The sequence below is a fragment of the Callospermophilus lateralis genome, chromosome 1 (assembly GCF_048772815.1).
Source record: "Callospermophilus lateralis isolate mCalLat2 chromosome 1, mCalLat2.hap1, whole genome shotgun sequence".
Classification (NCBI taxonomy): Eukaryota; Metazoa; Chordata; class Mammalia; order Rodentia; family Sciuridae; genus Callospermophilus; species Callospermophilus lateralis.
This window is the reverse complement of record NC_135305.1, coordinates 224,790,226-224,810,354: the sequence shown is the minus strand read 5'-3', so window position 1 is coordinate 224,810,354 and position 20,129 is coordinate 224,790,226. Positions and strand designations below refer to the sequence as shown.

At 64.0% G+C, this 20,129-nt stretch overlaps 1 protein-coding gene and 1 long non-coding RNA gene across 3 annotated transcripts in view; one reads left to right on the top strand and one right to left on the bottom strand.

The window, feature by feature from the left end:
- The window catches only part of Cimap1d (CIMAP1 family member D), a 19,596-nt gene extending 10,567 nt beyond the window's left edge, over window positions 1-9,029 (bottom strand). Inside the window, 1 exon segment of the mRNA XM_077109914.1 lies at window positions 8,695-9,029. Within this exon segment, the coding sequence (XP_076966029.1) occupies window positions 8,695-8,848 (154 nt within the window). The 5' untranslated portion in view covers window positions 8,849-9,029.
- Window positions 1-11,609, top strand: part of LOC143641909 (uncharacterized) — a 21,671-nt gene extending 10,062 nt beyond the window's left edge. The window contains exons 1-3 of one of the 2 annotated variants that reach the window (XR_013155549.1): window positions 8,598-9,287; window positions 11,010-11,084; window positions 11,295-11,609. This is a non-coding gene — a long non-coding RNA (uncharacterized LOC143641909). Of the gene's footprint in view, window positions 1-8,597; window positions 9,288-11,009; window positions 11,085-11,294 lie in introns of those variants that run through there. The other variant, XR_013155550.1, reaches the window with a different exon arrangement.
- Window positions 11,610-20,129: the final 8,520 nt, after the last annotated feature.

The following is a 20,129-nucleotide window of genomic DNA, read 5'->3' as shown; positions in this document are numbered from 1 at the left end:
GGACAGTGGCAGAGGGGAGTGGGAGGTGGGACAGTGGCAGAGGGGAGTGGGGGGTGGGACAGTGGCAGAGGGGAGTGGGGAGTGGGGACAGTGGCAGAGGGGAGTGGGGGGTGGGACAGTGGCAGAGGGGAGTGGGGGGTGGGACAGTGGCAGAGGGGAGTGGGGAGTGGGACAGTGGCAGAGGGGAGTGGGAGGTGGGACAGTGGCAGAGGGGAGTGGGAGGTGGGGACAGTGGCAGAGGGGAGTGGGGGGTGGGACAGTGGCAGAGGGGAGTGGGGAGTGGGGACAGTGGCAGAGGGGAGTGGGGGAGTGGGGACAGTGGCAGAGGGGAGTGGGGGGTGGGACAGTGGCAGAGGAGAGTGGGGGAAGTGCAGGGGGTGGGACAGTGGCAGAGGGGAGTGGGGGGTGGGACAGTGGCAGAGGGGAGTGGGGGGTGGGACAGTGGCAGAGGGGAGTGGGGGGTGGGACAGTGGCAGAGGGGAGTGGGGGGTGGGGACAGTGGCAGAGGGGAGTGGGGGTCGGGACAGTGGCAGAGGGGAGTGGGGGGTGGGACAGTGGCAGAGGGGAGTGGGGGGTGGGACAGTGGCAGAGGGGAGTGGGAGTGGGGACAGTGGCAGAGGGGAGTGGGGAGTGGGGACAGTGGCAGAGGGGAGTGGGGGGTGGGACAGTGGCAGAGGGGAGTGGGGGGTCGGGACAGTGGCAGAGGGGAGTGGGGGGTGGGACAGTGGCAGAGGGGAGTGGGTGGTGGGACAGTGGCAGAGGGGAGTGGGTGGTGGGACAGTGGCAGAGGGGAGTGGGGGGTGGGACAGTGGCAGAGGGGAGTGGGGGTCGGGACAGTGGCACAGGGAAGTGGGGAGTGGGGACAGTGTCAGAGGGGAGTGGGGGGTGGGACAGTGGCAGAGGGGAGTGGGGGGTCGGGACAGTGGCAGAGGGGACTGGGGGGTGGGACAGTGGCAGAGGGGACTGGGGGTGGGACAGGGGCAGAGGGGAGTGGGGGTGGGACAGTGGCAGAGGGGAGTGGGGCGTCAGGACAGTGGCAGAGGGGAGTGGGGGGTGGGACAGTGGCAGAGGGGAGTGGGGGGTGGGACAGTGGCAGAGGGGAGTGGGGGGTCGGTACAGTGGCAGAGGGGAGTGGGGTGGGACAGTGGCAGAGGGGAGTGGGGGGTGGGACAGTGGCAGAGGGGAGTGGGGAGTGGGGACAGTGGCAGAGGGGAGTGGGGGGTCGGGACAGTGGCAGAGGGGAGTGGGGGGTCGGGACAGTGGCAGAGGGGACTGGGGGGTGGGACAGTGGCAGAGGGGAGTGGGGGGTGGGACAGTGGCAGAGGGGAGTGGGGGGTCGGGACAGTGGCAGAGGGGAGTGGGGGGTGGGACAGTGGCAGAGGGGAGTGGGGGGTCGGGACAGTGGCAGAGGGGACTGGGTGGTAGGGACAGTGGCAGAGGGGACTGGGGGGTCGGGACAGTGGCAGAGGGGAGTGGGGGGTGGGACAGTGGCAGAGGGGAGTGGGGGGTGGGACAGTGGCAGAGGGGAGTGGGGGGTGGGACAGTGGCACAGGGGAGTGGGGGGTGGGACAGTGGCACAGGGGAGTGGGGGGTGGGACAGTGGCAGAGGGGAGTGGGGGGTGGGACAGTGGCAGAGGGGAGTGGGGGGTGGGACAGTGGCACAGGGGAGTGGGGGGTGGGACAGTGGCAGAGGGGAGTGGGGAGTGGGGACAGTGGCAGAGGGGAGTGGGGGTGGGACAGTGGCAGAGGGGAGTGGGGGTGGGACAGTGGCAGAGGGGAGTGGGGGGTGGGACAGTGGCACAGGGGAGTGGGGGGTGGGACAGTGGCAGAGGGGAGTGGGAGGTGGGACAGTGGCAGAGGGGAGTGGGGGGTGGGACAGTGGCACAGGGGAGTGGGGGGTGGGACAGTGGCAGAGGGAAGTGGGGAGTGGGGACAGTGGCAGAGGGGAGTGGGGGGTGGGACAGTGGCAGAGGGGAGTGGGGGTGGGACAGTGGCAGAGGGGAGTGGGGGGTCAGGACAGTGGCAGAGGGGAGTGGGGGGTGGGACAGTGGCAGAGGGGAGTGGGGGGTGGGACAGTGGCAGAGGGAGTGGGGGGTCGGGACAGTGGCAGAGGGGAGTGGGGGGTGGGACAGTGGCAGAGGGGAGTGGGGGGTCGGGACAGTGGCAGAGGGGACTGGGGGGTGGGACAGTGGCAGAGGGGAGTGGGGGGTGGGACAGTGGCAGAGGGGAGTGGGGGGTGGGACAGTGGCAGAGGGGAGTGGGGCGTCAGGACAGTGGCAGAGGGGAGTGGGGGGTGGGACAGTGGCAGAGGGGAGTGGGGGTGGGACAGTGGCAGAGGGGAGTGGGGGTCGGGACAGTGGCAGAGGGGAGTGGGGGGTGGGACAGTGGCAGAGGGGAGTGGGGGGTGGGACAGTGGCAGAGGGGAGTGGGGAGTGGGGACAGTGGCAGAGGGGAGTGGGGGGTGGGACAGTGGCAGAGGGGAGTGGGGGGTGGGGACAGTGGCAGAGGGGAGTGGGGGTGGGACAGTGGCAGAGGGGAGTGGGGGTCGGGACAGTGGCAGAGGGGAGTGGGGGGTGGGACAGTGGCAGAGGGGAGTGGGGGTGGGACAGTGGCAGAGGGGAGTGGGGAGTGGGGACAGTGGCAGAGGGGAGTGGGGGGGGACAGTGGCAGAGGGGAGTGGGGGGTGGGACAGTGGCAGAGGGGAGTGGGGGGGTCAGGACAGTGGCAGAGGGGAGTGGGGGGTGGGACAGTGGCAGAGGGGAGTGGGGGGTGGGACAGTGGCAGAGGGGAGTGGGGGGTCGGGACAGTGGCAGAGGGGAGTGGGGGGTCGGGACAGTGGCAGAGGGGAGTGGGGGGTGGGACAGTGGCAGAGGGGAGTGGGGGGTGGGACAGTGGCAGAGGGGAGTGGGGGGTGGGACAGTGGCAGAGGGGAGTGGGGGGTCGGGACAGTGGCAGAGGGGAGTGGGAGGTGGGACAGTGGCAGAGGGGACTGGGGGGTAGGGACAGTGGCAGAGGGGAGTGGGTGGTGGGACAGTGGCAGAGGGGAGTGGGGGGTGGGACAGTGGCAGAGGGGAGTGGGGGTCGGGACAGTGGCACAGGGAAGTGGGGAGTGGGGACAGTGGCAGAGGGGAGTGGGGGGTGGGACAGTGGCAGAGGGGAGTGGGGGGTCGGGACAGTGGCAGAGGGGAGTGGGGGGTGGGACAGTGGCAGAGGGGAGTGGGGGGTGGGACAGTGGCAGAGGGGAGTGGGGGGTGGGACAGTGGCAGAGGGGAGTGGGGCGTCAGGACAGTGGCAGAGGGGAGTGGGGGGTGGGACAGTGGCAGAGGGGAGTGGGGAGTCAGGACAGTGGCAGAGGGGAGTGGGGAGTGGGGACAGTGGCAGAGGGGAGTGGGGGGTGGGACAGTGGCAGAGGGGAGTGGGGGGTGGGACAGTGGCAGAGGGGAGTGGGGGGTGGGACAGTGGCAGAGGGGAGTGGGGAGTCAGGACAGTGGCAGAGGGAAGTGGGAGTGGGGACAGTGGCAGAGGGGAGTGGGGGGTGGGACAGTGGCAGAGGGAGTGGGGGGTGGGACAGTGGCAGAGGGGGAGTGGGGAGTCAGGACAGTGGCGAGGGAAGTGGGGAGTGGGGACAGTGGCAGAGGGGAGTGGGGGGTGGGACAGTGGCAGAGGGGAGTGGGGGGTGGGACAGTGGCAGAGGGGAGTGGGAGTCAGGACAGTGGCAGAGGGGAGTGGGGGGTCAGGACAGTGGCAGAGGGGAGTGGGGGGTCAGGACAGTGGCAGAGGGAAGTGGGGAGTGGGGACAGTGGCAGAGGGGAGTGGGGGGTGGGACAGTGGCAGAGGGGAGTGGGGGGTGGGACAGTGGCAGAGGGGAGTGGGGGGTGGGACAGTGGCAGAGGGGAGTGGGGAGTCAGGACAGTGGCAGAGGGAAGTGGGGAGTGGGGACAGTGGCAGAGGGGAGTGGGGGGTGGGACAGTGGCAGAGGGGAGTGGGGGGTGGGGACAGTGGCAGAGGGGAGTGGGGAGTGGGGACAGTGGCAGAGGGGAGTGGGGGGTGGGACAGTGGCACAGGGGAGTGGGGGGTGGGACAGTGGCAGAGGGGAGTGGGGGGTGGGGACAGTGGCAGAGGGGAGTGGGGGGTCAGGACAGTGGCAGAGGGGAGTGGGGGGTGGGACAGTGGCAGAGGGGAGTGGGGAGTCAGGACAGTGGCAGAGGGGAGTGGGGAGTCAGGACAGTGGCAGAGGGGGAGTGGGGGGTGGGACAGTGGCAGTGGGGAGTGGGGGGTGGGACAGTGGCAGAGGGGAGTGGGGGGTGGGACAGTGGCAGAGGGGAGTGGGGAGTCAGGACAGTGGCAGAGGGGAGTGGGGAGTCAGGACAGTGGCAGAGGGGAGTGGGGGGTGGGACAGTGGCAGAGGGGAGTGGGGGGTGGGACAGTGGCAGAGGGGAGTGGGGGGTGGGACAGTGGCAGAGGGGACTGGGGAGTGGGGACAGTGGCAGAGGGGAGTGGGGGGTGGGACAGTGGCAGAGGGGAGTGGGGGTGGGACAGTGGCAGAGGGGAGTGGGGCGTCAGGACAGTGGCAGAGGGGAGTGGGGGGTCGGGACAGTGGCAGAGTGGAGTGGCGGGTGGGACAGTGGCAGAGTGGAGTGGGTGGGGGGTCAGGACAGTGGCAGAGGGGAGTGGGGCGTCGGGACAGTGGCAGAGGGGAGTGGGGGTGGGACAGTGGCAGAGGGGAGTGGGGGTGGACAGTGGCAGAGGGGAGTGGGGGGTCGGGACAGTGGCAGAGGGGAGTGGGGGGTCGGGACAGTGGCAGAGGGGAGTGGGGGTCGGGACAGTGGCAGAGGGGAGTGGGGGGTCGGGACAGTGGCAGAGGGGAGTGGGGGGTGGGACAGTGGCAGAGGGGAGTGGGGGGTGGGACAGTGGCAGAGGGGAGTGGGGGGTGGGACAGTGGCAGAGGGGAGTGGGGGGTGGGACAGTGGCAGAGGGGAGTGGGGGGTGGGACAGTGGCAGAGGGGAGTGGGGGGTGGGACAGTGGCAGAGGGGAGTGGGGGGTGGGACAGTGGCAGAGGGGAGTGGGGGGTCGGGACAGTGGCAGAGGGGAGTGGGGGGTCGGGACAGTGGCAGAGGGGAGTGGGGGGTCGGGACAGTGGCAGAGGGGAGTGGGGGGTCGGGACAGTGGCAGAGGGGAGTGGGGGGTGGGACAGTGGCAGAGGGGAGTGGGGGGTGGGACAGTGGTAGAGGGGAGTGGGGGGTGGGGACAGTGGCAGAGGGGAGTGGGGGGTCGGGACAGTGGCAGAGGGGAGTGGGGGGTCGGGACAGTGGCAGAGGGGAGTGGGGGGTCGGGACAGTGGCAGAGGGGAGTGGGGGGTGGGACAGTGGCAGAGGGGAGTGGGGGGTGGGACAGTGGCAGAGGGGAGTGGGGGGGTGGGGACAGTGGCAGAGGGGAGTGGGGGGTCGGGACAGTGGCAGAGGGGACTGGGGGGTCGGGACAGTGGCAGAGGGGAGTGGGGGGTCGGGACAGTGGCACAGGGGAGTGGGGGGTGGGACAGTGGCACAGGGAAGTGGGTGGTCAGGACACTGGCCATGGAACCTGGCGTATATCCGACTCTGGCTCTTTGGTTACAATGGGAAAGTGGCAGCAGGAGCAGCCTGCACTCAGAGCTGACCCTGGACTCTGCTAACCCCCTGTTGCAACTGGGTGCTCACTGCTCTGCCCTGTCCCCCTCAGTGCTGTGCCCTGTCCCCCTCACTGCTGTGCCCTGTCCCCTCAGTGCTGTGCCCTGTCCCCCTCACTGGAGTGCCCTGTCCCCCTCACTCCTGTGCCCTGTCCCCCTCACTGCTGTGCCCTGTCCCCCTCACTGCTGTGTCCTGTCCTCTCACTGCTGTGCCCTGTCCCCCTCAGTGCTGTGCCCTGTCCCCCTCACTGCTGTGCCCTGTCCCCCTCACTGGAGTGCCCTGTCCCCCTCACTCCTGTGCCCTGTCCCCCTCACTGGAGTGCCCTGTCCCCCTCACTCCTGTGCCCTGTCCCCCTCACTGCTGTGCCCTGTCCCCCTCACTGCTGTGCCCTTCCCCCTCACTGCTGTGCCCTGTCCCCCTCACTGCTCTGCCCTGTACCCCTCACTCCTGTGCCCTGTACCCCTCACTGCTCTGCCCTGTACCCCTCACTCCTGTGCCCTGTCCCCCTCACTGGAGTGCCCTGTCCCCCTCACTCCTGTGCCCTGTCCCCCTCACTGCTGTGCCCTGTCCCCCTCACTGCTCTGCCCTGTCCCCCTCACTGCTGTGCCCTGTCCCCTCACTGCTCTGCCCTGTCCCCCTCACTGCAGTGCCCTGTCCCCCTCACTGCTGTTCCCATTCCCCTCACTGCTGTGCCCTGTCCCCTCACTGCTGTGCACTGTCCCCTCACTGCTGTGCCCTGTCCCCCTCACTCCTTTGCCCTGTCCTCTCACTCCTGTTCCCTGTCACCCTCACTCCTGTGCCCTGTCCTCTCACTGCTGTGCCCTGTCCCCCTCACTCCTGTGCCCTGTCCCCTCACTGCTGTGCCCTGTCCCCCTCACTGCTGTGCCCTGTCCCCCTCACTGCTGTGCCCTGTCCCCCTCACTGCTGTGCACTGTCCCCTCACTGCTGTGCCCTGACCCCCTCACTGCTGTGCCCTGTCCCCCTCACGGCTGTGCCCTGTCCCCCTCACTGCTGTGCCCTGTCCCCCTCACTGCTGTGCCCTGTCCCCTCACTGCTGTGCACTGTCCCCCTCACTGCTGTGCCCTGTCCCCCTCACTGCTGTGCCCTGTCCCCTCACTGCTGTGCCCTGTCCCCCCTCACTGCTGTGCCCTGACCCCCTCACTGCTGTGCCCTGTCCCCCTCACGGCTGTGCCCTGTCCCCCTCACTGCTGTGCCCTGTCCCCCTCACTGCTGTGCCCTGTCCCCTCACTGCTGTGCACTGTCCCCCTCACTGCTGTGCCCTGTCCCCCTCACTGCTGTGCCCTGTCCCCTCACTGCTCTGCCCTGTCCCCCTCACTGCTGTGCCCTGTCCCCCTCACGGCTGTGCCCTGTCCCCCTCACTGCTGTTCCCTGTCCCCCTCACTGCTGTGCCCTGTCCCCTCACTGCTGTGCACTGTCCCCCTCACTGCTGTGCCCTGTCCCCCTCACTGCTGTGCCCTGTCCCCCTCACTGCTGTGCCCTCTCCCCTCACTGCTGTGCACTGTCCCCCTCACTGCTGTGCCCTGTCCCCTCACTGCTGTGCTCTGACCCCCTCACTGCTGTGCCCTGTCCCCCTCACTCCTGTGCCCTGTCCCCTCACTGCTGTGTCCTGTCCCCCTCACTGCTGTGCTCTGACCCCCTCACTCCTGTGCCCTTCCCCCTCACTCCTGTGCCCTGTCCCCTCACTGCTGTGCCCTGTCCCCCTCACTTCTGTGCTCTGACCCCCTCACTCCTGTGCCCTTCCCCCTCACTCCTGTGCCCTGTCCCCTCACTGCTGTGCACTGTCCCCCTCACTCCTGTGCCCTGTCCCCCTCACTCCTGTGCCCTGTCCCCTCACTGCTGTGCACTGTCCCCCTCACTGCTGTGCTCTGACCCCCTCACTCCTGTGCCCTTCCCCCTCACTCCTGTGCCCTGTCCCCTCACTGCTGTGCCCTGTCCCCCTCACTGCTGTGCTCTGACCCCCTCACTCCTGTGCCCTTCCCCCTCACTCCTGTGCCCTGTCCCCTCACTGCTGTGCACTGTCCCCCTCACTCCTGTGCCCTGTCCCCTCACTGCTGTGCTCTGTCCCCCTCACTGCTGTTCCCTTTCCCCCTCACTCCTGTGCCCTGTCCCCTCACTGCTGTGCTCTGTCCCCCTCACTGCTGTTCCCTGTCCCCCTCACTCCTGTGCCCTGTCCCCTCACTGCTGTGCTCTGTCCCCTCACTGCTGTTCCCTGTCCCCCTCACTCCTGTGCCCTGTCCCCTCACTGCTGTGCTCTGACCCCCTCACTGCTGTGCCCTGTCCCCCTCACTCCTGTGCCCTGTCCCCTCACTGCTGTGCTCTGTCCCCCTCACTGCTGTTCCCTGTCCCCCTCACTCCTGTGCCCTGTCCCCCTCACTGCTGTGCCCTTCCCCCTCACTCCTGTGCCCTGTCCCCTCACTGCTGTGCACTGTCCCCCTCACTCCTGTGCCCTGTCCCCTCACTGCTGTGCTCTGACCCCCTCACTGCTGTTCCCTGTCCCCCTCACTCCTGTGCCCTGTCCCCCTCCCTGCTGTGCCCTTCCCCCTCACTCCTGTGCCCTGTCCCCTCACTGCTGTGCCCTGTCCCCTCACTGCTGTGCACTGTCCCCCTCACTGCTGTGCACTGTCCCCTCACTGCTGTGCCCTGTCCCCCTCACTCCTGTGCCCTGTCCCCTCACTCCTGTGCCCTGTCCCCCTCACTCCTGTGCCCTGTCCCCTCACTGCTGTGCACTGTCCCCCTCAGTGCTGTGCCCTGTCCCCTCACTGCTGTGCTCTGACCCCCTCACTGCTGCCTCTTGGTCCTCTGGCCACTGCCCACATGGCCTCCCCCGGCTTGGCCCTCATGGTGGCTGGTGGGAGGCAGAAGGCTGGGCTCAGCCAGTCATGCCACAGGAAACCGCCACCGGCTGACGCACCCCCTGCTGCTGGCTAGAGAACTTTCCAGAAGCCCTTGGGGGTGTGGAGCAGGACAGGGCCCACCCACTGCCACCCTCCCGCTGCCAGCACGCACGTGTCTCCAGGGCGGTCCACCTGCAGGTCTTCCTCAGGCCCATCTCCAGGATCCGCACCCCAGTTGCCTGCCGGGTCCGGGCTGCCGAGGCCCCTGGTGCCGCCGGGCCGCAGCTGAAGGTCCCCATGGCGCTCGGGCAAGGGACCTGGAGCATCTCCTCCAGGCCTCTGCCCTGGTGCCTCAGGCCAGCACTGTCCCAGTCCCAACAGACAGCTCACGCTGGCCAGGCCCTGCTCTTGCCACACCCCCGGCACACAGGGTCCCTTGTCCCTCAGCTGGCCTGGAAGTAGGGCTGGGATCCGGTGTCACCGGGTGGCAGGAGGATCAGGAAGGAACTCAGTGTCAGCAGAGCAAGTCCCCAGGGAGGGCAAGGCCGCCTGGCCCCATTGGACCACAGTCCTGGTGAGATGTGGTGTTGACACCACGGTCATTCCTTAACCCACAGCACTCACAAGCACTGTTGTGTGCCACGCTGTTGGGGTGGAAGGGACAGTGCCAAGGAGGACAGCAAAGGAGTTACATTCCAGGGAGGGGACAGAAAAATGAAGATGCACCTGAAGAACATTTGCAGTAGTGTCTGCTAGAAGAGCAAGGTCACTGCAGTGAGGGGACAGGGCACAGCAGTGAGGGGGACAGGGCAGAGCAGTGAGGGGGACAGGGCACAGCACTGAGGGGGACAGGGCACAGCAGTGAGGGGGACAGGGCACAGGAGTGAGGGGGACAGGGCACAGCAGTGAGGGAACAGGGCACAGGAGTGAGGGGGACAGGGCACAGCAGTGAGGGGACAGGTCACAGGAGTGAGGGGGAGAGGGCACAGGAGTCATGGGGACAGGGCACAGCAGTGAGGGGGACAGGGCACAGGAATGAGGGGGACCGGGCACAGCAGTGAGGGGGACAGGGCACAGGAGTGAGGGGGACAGGGAACAGCACTGAGGGGGACAGGGCACAGCAGTGAGGGGGACAGGGCACAGCAGTGAGGGGGACAGGGCACAGGAATGAGGGGGACCGGGCACAGCAGTGAGGGGGACAGGGCACAGGAGTGAAGGGGACAGGGCACAGCAGTGAGGGGGACAGGGAACAGCAGTGAGGGGAACAGGGCACAGGAGTGAAGGGGACAGGGCACAGCAGTGAGGGGGACAGGGAACAGCAGTGAAGGGGACAGGGCACAGGAGTGAGGGGGACAGGGCACAGCAGTGAGGGGGACAGGGCACAGGAGTGTGGGGGACAGGGCACAGCAGTGAGGGGGACAGGGCACAGGAATGAGGGGGACCAGGCACAGGAATGAGGGGGACCGGGCACAGCAGTGAGGGGGACAGGGCACAGCAGTGAGGGGGACAGGGCACAGGAGTGAGGGGGACAGGGCACAGCAGTGAGGGGGACAGGGCACAGGAGTGTGGGGGACAGGGCACAGCAGTGAGGGGGACAGGGCACAGGAGTGAGGGGGACAGGGAACAGCACTGAGGGGGACAGGGCACAGGAGTGAGGGGGACAGGGCACAGCAGTGAGGGGGACAGGGCACAGGAGTGTGGGGGACAGGGCACAGCAGTGAGGGGGACAGGGCACAGGAGTGAGGGGGACAGGGAACAGCACTGAGGGGGACAGGGCACAGGAGTGAGGGGGACAGGGCACAGCAGTGAGGGGACAGTTCACAGCAGTGAGGGGACAGTTCACAGGAGTGAGGGGGACAGGGCACAGCAGTGAGGGGGACAGGGCACAGCCGTGAAGGGGACAGGGCACACCTGTGGTTGGGCCAGGGCACAGCCGTGAAGGGGACAGGGCACAGCAGTGAGGGGGACAGGGCACAGCACTGAGGGGGACAGGGCACAGCCGTGAGGGGGACAGGGCACACCTGTGGTTGGGCCAGGGCACAGCCGTGAAGGGGACAGGGCACAGCAGTGAGGGGGTCTGTCCACAGCAGTGGAGGGTCGGAGCCCAGCATGAGGGAGGCCCAGCACAGGTGACGGCTGTTGTGTTCCAGCGGATTGGAGCTGGGCCAGTAGGTGTCCTCCAGGACTGTGCCTTGGGAGCCCGGTCTTTTCCTCCATTGGGTGGACAGTGGGTAGGTCCCTCGGAGGCCGGGGACCCTGGGCAGTTCACGTTTGTTTTCCCGGGTCACAATGGCTTCTTACTGCTGCGCCCTCTTGAAATGGAGTTTTAGCCTTTGCTTGAGCTGGAATCCCCTACAATTGGATTTTCCCCATCGTGTTGTGGCTTTCGGGAGGCTCCAGGGTCAGGGTGGACACCCAGGGCGCGTAGCAGAGGGGACGCGATACACTTGGAGACACCTCCTCAGCGTTTTTGTATTTTATTTTCAGTGTCATTAAGTTGCTGAGCCTGGCCTTGGACGTGTGATCCTCCTGCCTCAACCTCCCAGGGGTCTGGAATTTCAGGTGTGCACCACTCTACCCACCCACAGCGTCATCTTTTTTAAATATTTTATTTTTTCCTTGTGCTTGGACCCAACACCTCCGTTTTATTTATTTATTTTTTTGCATTGCTGAGGCTGTGATAGACCCAGCCTGATTTTCTCTTAAAATTGGGAGCCATCTCACCACAGAGCCATTGAGAGGTAATTTCGGCTTTACTATAAATTACTGCAGATTCTGAACCCGCCTGGAAGCCTGCCCGGCCTTGAACTCCCCCCTCCTGGCCCTCTGACCAGACAGCAGCCCTCTCTGAACCTTGGCCCTCCCTGGCCAGACAACCACCCTCTCTGAGGCTCTGAGGACCTTCATAAATTCTTATGTCGGGGCCAGCAAAAACGTAAACTAGCCTTTGTGTTATGCTCCTCAGAGTTTTGTCATCTATCACACACACACACACACACACACCCGCGTGTAACTTTCTGGGCTATAGAGCTGGGCTGCAGGAACCTGCGGGGCTCTTGTCCCCGAGGTTCTGGTGGGAGAGGCAGCCCGGCCGGTTGAAACAATAAGCTTGCTTTAATTTGATTTTAATTGGAGTCGGTGGTCTTTTCTTGCGTCCTGGTCTAACAAATGGAACCCAGGGCCTTGCACATGCCAGGCAAGCGCTCTACCACTGAGCCCCAACCCCACCCCACCCGACAATGTATTTTGATGCCAGAGAGAGGGCTGGGAACAGAGCAGGGACATGCACATCAGGTGCTGGAGTGCCCTCTCATGCCTGTGGGGAGAACAGACCATGCAGAGTGAGAGACCTGGGGTGGGGCAGCCGCTGCAGAAATCCAGAGGCAGAGAGTGGGAGGCTAGAAGGGAGGTTGGGAGGGAGGCTGGGAGGCTGACAGGCACAGCCCAGGAAGGATGAGGATCCCCGGCAGTGGAGCCTGCTCCGTTCTGCAGCTTCACCAACAGCACTTGACAGCAGGTCTGATAGGGAGGGGTAACCAGGGGAGTCGGGTTGTCTCCAGATCATTGTCGCAACAACCTGTTGTTTGTTTGTCAGACTCATAGACCTACACACCAGATGGACCCTATACAGCTATGGCCTCCTGGTGGATAAGGAAGTGAGAGCAGAGCTCATGACCCGTGGGATGGACCCTCTGGAAAGTCATGTCACAGTGGATCAAAGACAGTTCAGAGCCAGCCTCAGGAACTTGGCAAGGCCCTGTCTGTAAATAAAACATAAACAATGGCTGGGGATGTGGCTCAGGGCCTGAGTGCCCTGGGTTGAATCCCGAGTACCAACACAAAACAAAACAAACAAACAAAAAACTACGTTGAGATTCCACGTCATTGTGGTAGAATGGCACTCTTCAAGAACACAAATGACAATAAACGCTGGCAAGGATATGGGGGAAATTCACGGTTGTTCATTTTAAGTGGGACTGCAGATCAGTGCAGCCATCTGGAAAGCAGAATGAAGAGTCCTCAAAGAACTAGGAAGGGAACTACCATGTGACCCAGCTGTGCCACTCCTTGGTATTCTTCAAAAGAACCAAAATCAGCACACTCTTGTCGGGAGCCATTCTCACACGTGACTGGGTGACTCCAGGTCAGGGTCTGAGGCGCTCTGGCTGTGTCGGAGCTTTCCCGGCCCTCTCCTGTTGAGAGAACCCGTCCCTGTGGGGGTGTGACTGACCACTGACCCCAGGGGCCCAATCACTGACCCTGACCTTGGAGTGCGGCCCCCCTCAACCTTCATTGGATGGAATTCTCCCCTGAATTTCTTGCTCCCCAATAAAAGGCTACTCCCTGGCGTGCTCGCCCTCTCTCCTGCTAGCCCTGAGTAATCCTAGCTGCCCTGCCGGGCGGTTAGAGGAGGGAACCAGAGAGGGGAGCCGTCTCGGACCTGGTCGTAGAAAAAGGTAACTGAGTCTGTGTGTTTATTTGATCTCACTAGCTAACTTTTATGCCAAGAACCTCATTAATGAAACCATTGCGATGGCCGCATGGTGGACACTATCGTGACGCAGCCACCTCAGTGTTTATAGCAGCACAATTCACAATAGCCAAGCTATGGAACCAGCCCAGGTGGCCATCAACAGATGAATGGATAAAGAAAATGTGGCACAGATGATGCTCAGCCAAAAGAATTAAGTCATGGCATTTGCCAGTAAATGGGTGGAACTGGAGAACCTGATGCTAAGTGGAATAAGCCAAGTGTTGTCTCACGTGTGCAAGCTGGAGCAAGACCAAGGGGACAGGCAGGGGACTGGACATCACAGGGAAGCTCAATGCAGAGGGAAGGGGGCGGCTGGGTGGTGCGCAGGTGAGTGGAGAATGTGGAAAGCGTTCAACAGATGGCGCTGGGCATGTATAAATGGACCTCCTTCCCGGGCATCTACAAAGCACCAACACAACCAAGCCAGTAAATGAGTGGACGGTGGGCAGCACAGTCGGGGAAGAGAGCGGTTGGGGTCACTGGGAACTGAAACAGTAAACTGAACTCCCAGCACGTGTGGTCATGTCGGAAAGAACCCACCACTGGGCACCACCACAACGCACCAACAAGGAAATGGGCCTCTGGCGGAGTGGGGACGAGGAGCTGGGTGCAGGTGCTCGGTGCCAGTGCCGCAGGTCGCCAGCAGGAACCTGCCCCCCAGAACAGGGTCCTGCGGCCAGGCTCGAGGAAATCGGGGATCACTGTGAGCCCTCGACGTGGGAGTGTCTTTAGAGAAAAGAGAGCGAGAGATCTGGGACATGGAGACACTCAAGGCCACGAGACATGGGAGGCAGAGCTCACAGTGACGCAGTCACAGCCCTGGATGCCAGAGCCGGGAGGGAGGGAGCTCCCCTGGGGCTGGGGCACCCCCAGACAGGGCCCTGTCTCCTTTGTGCAGACAACACACTCACTGGGCTCGGTACAGGACAACAGGAGCTTCCTGGGCAGAGAAAGGAGGATAAGGTTTCAGGAGAGGCAGCGGCCGGGGCGTGGAGTCTGACGCCAGGTGGGGTAGTCGGAGACGGGCGTGAGAAATGGCCCAGACTGGACTGCCAGGTTCAAGGTGGACAAGGGTGGTGCGAGGCCCAGGGGCTCCTGACAGAGGGATCCCTAGCACCGCCCCTCCCCAGTGCCCTGGGTCCAGGATCACCCTGTCCAGGTCCAGGTCCTTAGCACCCTGCCTGCCCGAGGTGGGTCCACTGTGGTGATCACGTGGCCATCACCTTGTCCCCTGGCCATCACCCTGCCCACCTGGTTATCACCCCCATCCCCTGGTCATCGCCCACACCCACTGGCCGTCACCTCGTTCCCTGGCCATCACCCTCACGCCCTGGCCATCACCCTCCCCCTGACATCTCTCTCATCCCTTGGCCATCACCCTCACCCCTGGCCATCACCCTGCCCCTGGCCATCTACCTCACCCCCTGGCCATCTCCCTCACCCCCTGGCCATCTCCCTCACCCCCTGGCCATCTCCCTCACCCCCTGGCCATCTCCCTCACCCCCTGGCCATCTCCCTCGTCCCCTGGCCATCTCCCTCACCCCCTGGCCATCTCCCTCGTCCCCTGGCCATCACCCTGCCCCTGGCCATCTCCCTCGCCCCCTGGCCATCTCCCTCACCCCTGGCCATCTCCCTCTTCTCCTGGCCATCTCCCTCTTCTCCTGGCCATCTCCCTCTTCTCCTGGCCATCTCCCTCACCCCTGGCCATCTCCCTCGTCCCCTGGCCATCACCCTCGTCCCCTGGCCATCTCCCTCGTCCCCTGGCCATCTCCCTCGTCCCCTGGCCATCTCCCTCATCCCCTGGCCATCTCCCTCGTCCCCTGGCCATCTCCCTCGTCCCCTGGCCATCTCCCTCATCCCCTGGCCATCTCCCTCGTCCCCTGGCCATCTCCCTCACCCCTGGCCATCTCCCTCGTCCCCTGGCCATCACCCTCGTCCCCTGGCCATCTCCCTCATCCCCTGGCCATCTCCCTCGTCCCCTGGCCATCTCTCTCATCTCCTGGCCAGTGTCTTCAACTCCTACCCCTTCTCAGTTGTCCCCTGACCCCTGGAGGCCAGTTGGCACAACACCAGTCCAGCTCTACCTGGGCACTGACAGAAACACTGACCCCACCCCATTGTGTCCAGCACAGAGCTGTCCCCAGGCTCACCTCTAAAGTCACCCCTGGTCACCTTGACCACTCTCCTGGCCATACCACCCACTCAGGTTGGCAGTCAATTCAGACCAGTGGTCCTAACCCAGAGCCGCTCTGCCCAGGGCCCTGGTGACCTCTACGCTGCTGCACTCCTGCCACTGTGGGGGGGCCAGGTCGAGGGAGGCTCCAGGGCTGCTCACCGGCCACACACTGCCCCACCGCCCGACCCAGCCACAGGACACGTCCAGCCGGCAGCCCCTGGGTTCCCTGGGACCCCTTGCTGCTGGGGCAGGCCTGGGGTGGGGAAGAAGCCTGGCCCTGGCTGTGGGCAGGGTCTGCAGTGCCAGGAGGGCGCAGGTGGGATGGTCACGAGGTGGCCGTGGGGCTGCGGCCCCAGCTCCGCGCCCCACAGACTGTGGTCCCCTCCCTGCCCGCTGCTGGCCCAGGCTGCGGTGCCCAGGGGTGGAGGTGCCCTTCCTCCCCAGAGCCCTGCACCCGCTGCAGCTGGGGCCTCCTCAGTTCACACCGGAGCCCATGGTCCACAGACGCGGCCCAGCCCTGCGGTGGCAGTGAGGGTGGGTGTGGAGGCGGCCAAAGTCCGCACAGCCCCACTGCACAGGCTGCCCCAGCAGCCAGGCCAGGAGACAGAGCTGCCCAGGCAGCAGGCCGCACAAGCGCCTGGACCAGGTCTCCCATTTCCCGCTGTGGGACACAGTTTGCTGAACCTGCGGAGCCCGAGGTGGAGAGGTGGTGTCCCCAAGCCCTGAGCCTGGAGGGCGTGGCCACAGGGGCACTCTGGTAACAAAGGGCACAAACTGAGTGGCTTTAAGAGACACCAATTTATTTGCTTGAGGGCCTGAGGATGAGGAGCCTGGCGGGCCTCCCTGGGCTGAATCCAGGTGTGGCTCCGGAGGCCCCAGGGAGGATCCACACCCTCCCACCTGGCAGCCATCAGAGGGCTGCAGCCCCTTCCCCACTTCTGGAGCCAGAGGTGGGATTTTAGGTCCAGCAGCCAGGAGAAGGAAGTGGAGGAGCCCTCAGGCTATCTAACTGCAGAAAAGAAGAGGGAGCACCAGGCAGAGGGCACAGCCAATGCAAAGGCCCTGAGGCAGTGCCTGGGGTGAGGCCGGTGAGGGGCAGGGTATCAGAGCCCTGCAGACGGGGGGGCTTTCAGGGGTTTGCTTAAGCAAAGTGGGGCAGGGGCAGAAGGGATGATCTGAATGGGTCTCCCGTGGACTCCGTTCTGTCCTTCCTGACAGAGAGAACCTGCTGGGCTCCTCCCACACCCAGGCATGTCAGCAAGGTCAAGAGCAACTGGCTCTCACAGCCTGCTGGGCACCAGGCCCTAACCCATGGTCCCCGTTTCACAAACCAGGACGCTGGGGTCCAGGGAAGGAAGGCCTCATGTGCCAAGACCCAGGGGATGAGCGGGGCTATGCCCAAGGCCTCCGCAACCCAGGCCTTCCTCCCGTCCTGGGGCCCTCCTGCCGTTCTGCTCTTCTGGGCTCAGCTCCAGCCCCTCACTACGCCCTCACAGTGCATACCCTTTCCTAGGCAATGACCCGTCCACCACGAGTCTGCCCCATGCCATGTCACCAGCCCTGCCCTGTCCTTCCTTTCGCACGGCAGTCCTTGGCTGATCTGGGTTTCCACGCCAGCTGCAGGGGTGGAGCTGTGCAGGCCTCCACAGGGCTCAGTGGCCAGGCTGATGGGCACTGGCAACTTGCCACTGCACGCCGCGGTTCTGTGCTTGGGCCCCAGAGGACCAGCTGAGCCTTCTCAGCACACCACTGCCTGCTTATACGCTGGGGCTCTGCTGGGGCTTGGAACATGGCTGTCCCCAAAGGCCCGGGTATTACAGGGTTAGCACCCAGCTTGGCACTACTGGGAAGTGACAGAACCTCTAAGATTTGGGCCCAGTGGAGGTCTTTCGGCCAATGGGGGATGGGACTTCAGTGTCCTCCTCACTCTCTCTTGTTCCTGCCATGAACTGGGCAGCCTGCTCCACCACTCACTCTCCACCAGCAGGTACTGCCTGACCACAGGCCCAAAGCCAAAGGGTCCACTAGCATGGATGGGACCCCCAAAACAGCCGGGCGTGGGGGCACACGCCTGTAATTCCAGCGGTTCATGAGGTTGAGGCAGGAGGATGGTGAGTTCAAAGCCAGCCGCAGCAATTTAGTGAGGCCCTAAGCAACTTAACAAGACCCTATCTCAAAATAAAAAGGTCTGGAGATGTGATTCAGCAGTTAAGCACCCTGGGTTCAATCCCTGGTACCAAAAAAAAAAAAAATCTGATTGTCTCGTGCCTCTGTCACAGTGATGGAAAGCCAACACGAGGTCTGAGGTCCTACCATTGAAAATGGATTCCTCAAGGACAGGTCTGCCCAGCACATGCTCTGCTGCAACCTGGAACCTACAACAACGGCTGGCCTACAGCAGGCACTCGATAAATGTGGATTAATGAATGACCCCTGTCCCTAGCAACTGCCTTTAGCCTCTAAGACATTAGAACCAGAAGTCAAACAGGACCCTGACCTTCCAGCACCACTATGCCAGTTACCAGAAATACCATCCAAACCCTAAAGAAAACATTCAAGTTCTTTGACAGCTGCACCCCAGGGCACTCACCCAACCCTGGCAGCAAAGTTAGTTAACAGGACCCCGCCATCATAATCCCAGTCCCTAGCAAGAAGACTAGCTCCCTAGCAACAGAACCCTCACCTTGGCTCTCCAGGACCCAGACAAAGGCAACAGGACCTAGCTCTCTAGCAATAGGACCCAGATTTACCCACATCATCCCAGTCCCTAGCAACAGGGCCCCCGCCTTGGCAAAGCAAATCCAGGCCCTAATAAGAGGACCCCAGCCTTGGTAATTGACCCCAGGCCCTAGCAACGGGATTCTAGCCCTAGCAACATAGTCCCAGTCCCTAGCAACAGACCCAACCCGTAGCAACAGGACCCCAGCCCTGGCAACATAATCTCAGCCCCTGGCTAAAGGGCCCCAGCCTTGGCAACATGGTCCCAGTTCCTCGGGCCACAGTGCCAGCTCCCGACGCCTGATGTAAACCCCTGGTGCGGGGAGACCACCAGCACGCGGTCCACGACGCCACTGGTGCAGGCATACAGCAAGCGTCCATGGCCTGCAGTCCGGGGCAAGGCCGTTCAGCACTGAGGCGGGGTCTCGGTCTCCAGCCCCTGCCCCAGCGCGCAAAGACAGCCAAAGTACTTCAAGACGAGATCCAGGGGTGACAGGGTGTGAACCCTGTGCAGGAGCCAGCGGGAACTCGCGCGTGGACCTTCGGGGGACCCGTCCTTTCAGCAGGCGAGTGCGGCGGACTGAGCGCTAGAGCGCCCCCGAGGCGCGCGGTGTCTTCTGGGATACCGAGCTCCGGTACCCTGGGCCCGCGGCCTGGCGGGAGCTGGAGTCCGGCCACCGCGGCGGCGGCGCAGGGTTGGCTGGGAGCTGGGGGCGGGGCCTGGGCGGGGCCGTGTCCCTGGGCGGGGGGCGGGGCTAGCTTGAGGTTGAGGTCCAGGTCGGAGCGTTACCTGTCCCGGCCGCGGCCTGCGTGGCTGGCGGTTCCGCCCACTGCTCTGCAGCAGTATTGGAAAGCGTTTCCACCATCTTCCTGCAGTAAAAACTGCTGAGATTTCCGGAAGCAGCTATTAATCTGCGGGGGAAGAACCCAGCATTAGGGAGGCCCAATGCTGCTTTGGGGGCTCCTGGGCACGTGAGGAGGGGAGTGAGGGGTGCCCTGTGGCCGCAGCGGGGAGCTCTGTCTTCCAGAAGCTTTGACCAGAGGCACCAGCCAGGAGGTCAGGGGTGGGCAGCTGAGGAGACCGGCCAGGCCAGGCCCTGAAGCGACGCGGGCAGTGAGCCCTGCGGAAGTGTGTGCCCAGGAAAAGGACGCGCGGAGCCTCCCTGGAGGGTGGGAGGCAAGAATTTGGCGTCAGGGGGCCTCTCCTGCTCTGGCCAGTGGCAGAGGGAAAAAATGGCTTCAAGCTGAGGCAACAGGGAGGGAGAGATGGTGACCCGGCTCCTGCCTTTTCCCTGGGGAGGGGCTCCACATCTCCCCAGCTGAGTGTGTCCAGGTAACTCGCTGTCCTTCGACCTCTGTCGTCCTGTTAGGTGCTGGCCAGGTGGCCAGATAGGTGCTTCACAGGTTGACTGAGCACTGCCTGCCAGGCCTCACCCCAGGCGTGTGGCACCAGGGCGGGCAGAAGTCCCAGCGGCCTGGGCTTCCCACTCAGGCGCAGAGAGGATGGGCCGGGTGTGCTGAGGAAACCCCCACACTGGCCAGGGTCACTCAGGCTTGGTGGCAGTAGTGCACAGAGTAGGGGTGTCACCCCGCCCTGCAGTGATGGAGGGCTGGAACAGAACTGGGTGCCCACATGTGGGGGCCCGTCCCTCTGGGGCACCACACAGGCTCCGGCCCCCCTGAGTGAACACCGTGTGTTGCATTCATAGAACGCTCTGTGGCGTTCTGGTCCACGTTGCACTGACCCACTGAGGAAGAATGGACGTCACCAATAGTGGACCTTCAGCCTCAGGACCTGAGTCAGCCCCCTTGCTCAGTGTGACTTCTCTGGCAGCAACCCCCTCTAGTCCAGCACCTGCACATCCTGCCCCAGGGCGTCTGTAGGCATTTTGTCGGCTTGATGCTACTGCAAATAGTGTCTTTTCTGAAATCCAAACTGTCGAAGCTTCTGGGGCATTCCATATCTCAGAGTTTTGAGTTAGGAATGCTCAACCAGTAAACTCTATTAATTAAATATTGCAAACTTAGAAACTGAAATGGGAAGCACTCTGGACCCAGGCACTGTGGGTGGGTTCTGCTGCCTCTGCTCTCTGTGGATGTCCAGCAGGAGGCGTGTCTGCCTCATTGTGTCCACCCTGAGAATCATGCCACCTTGGGATGCATAGCTCAGGTCTGTCCT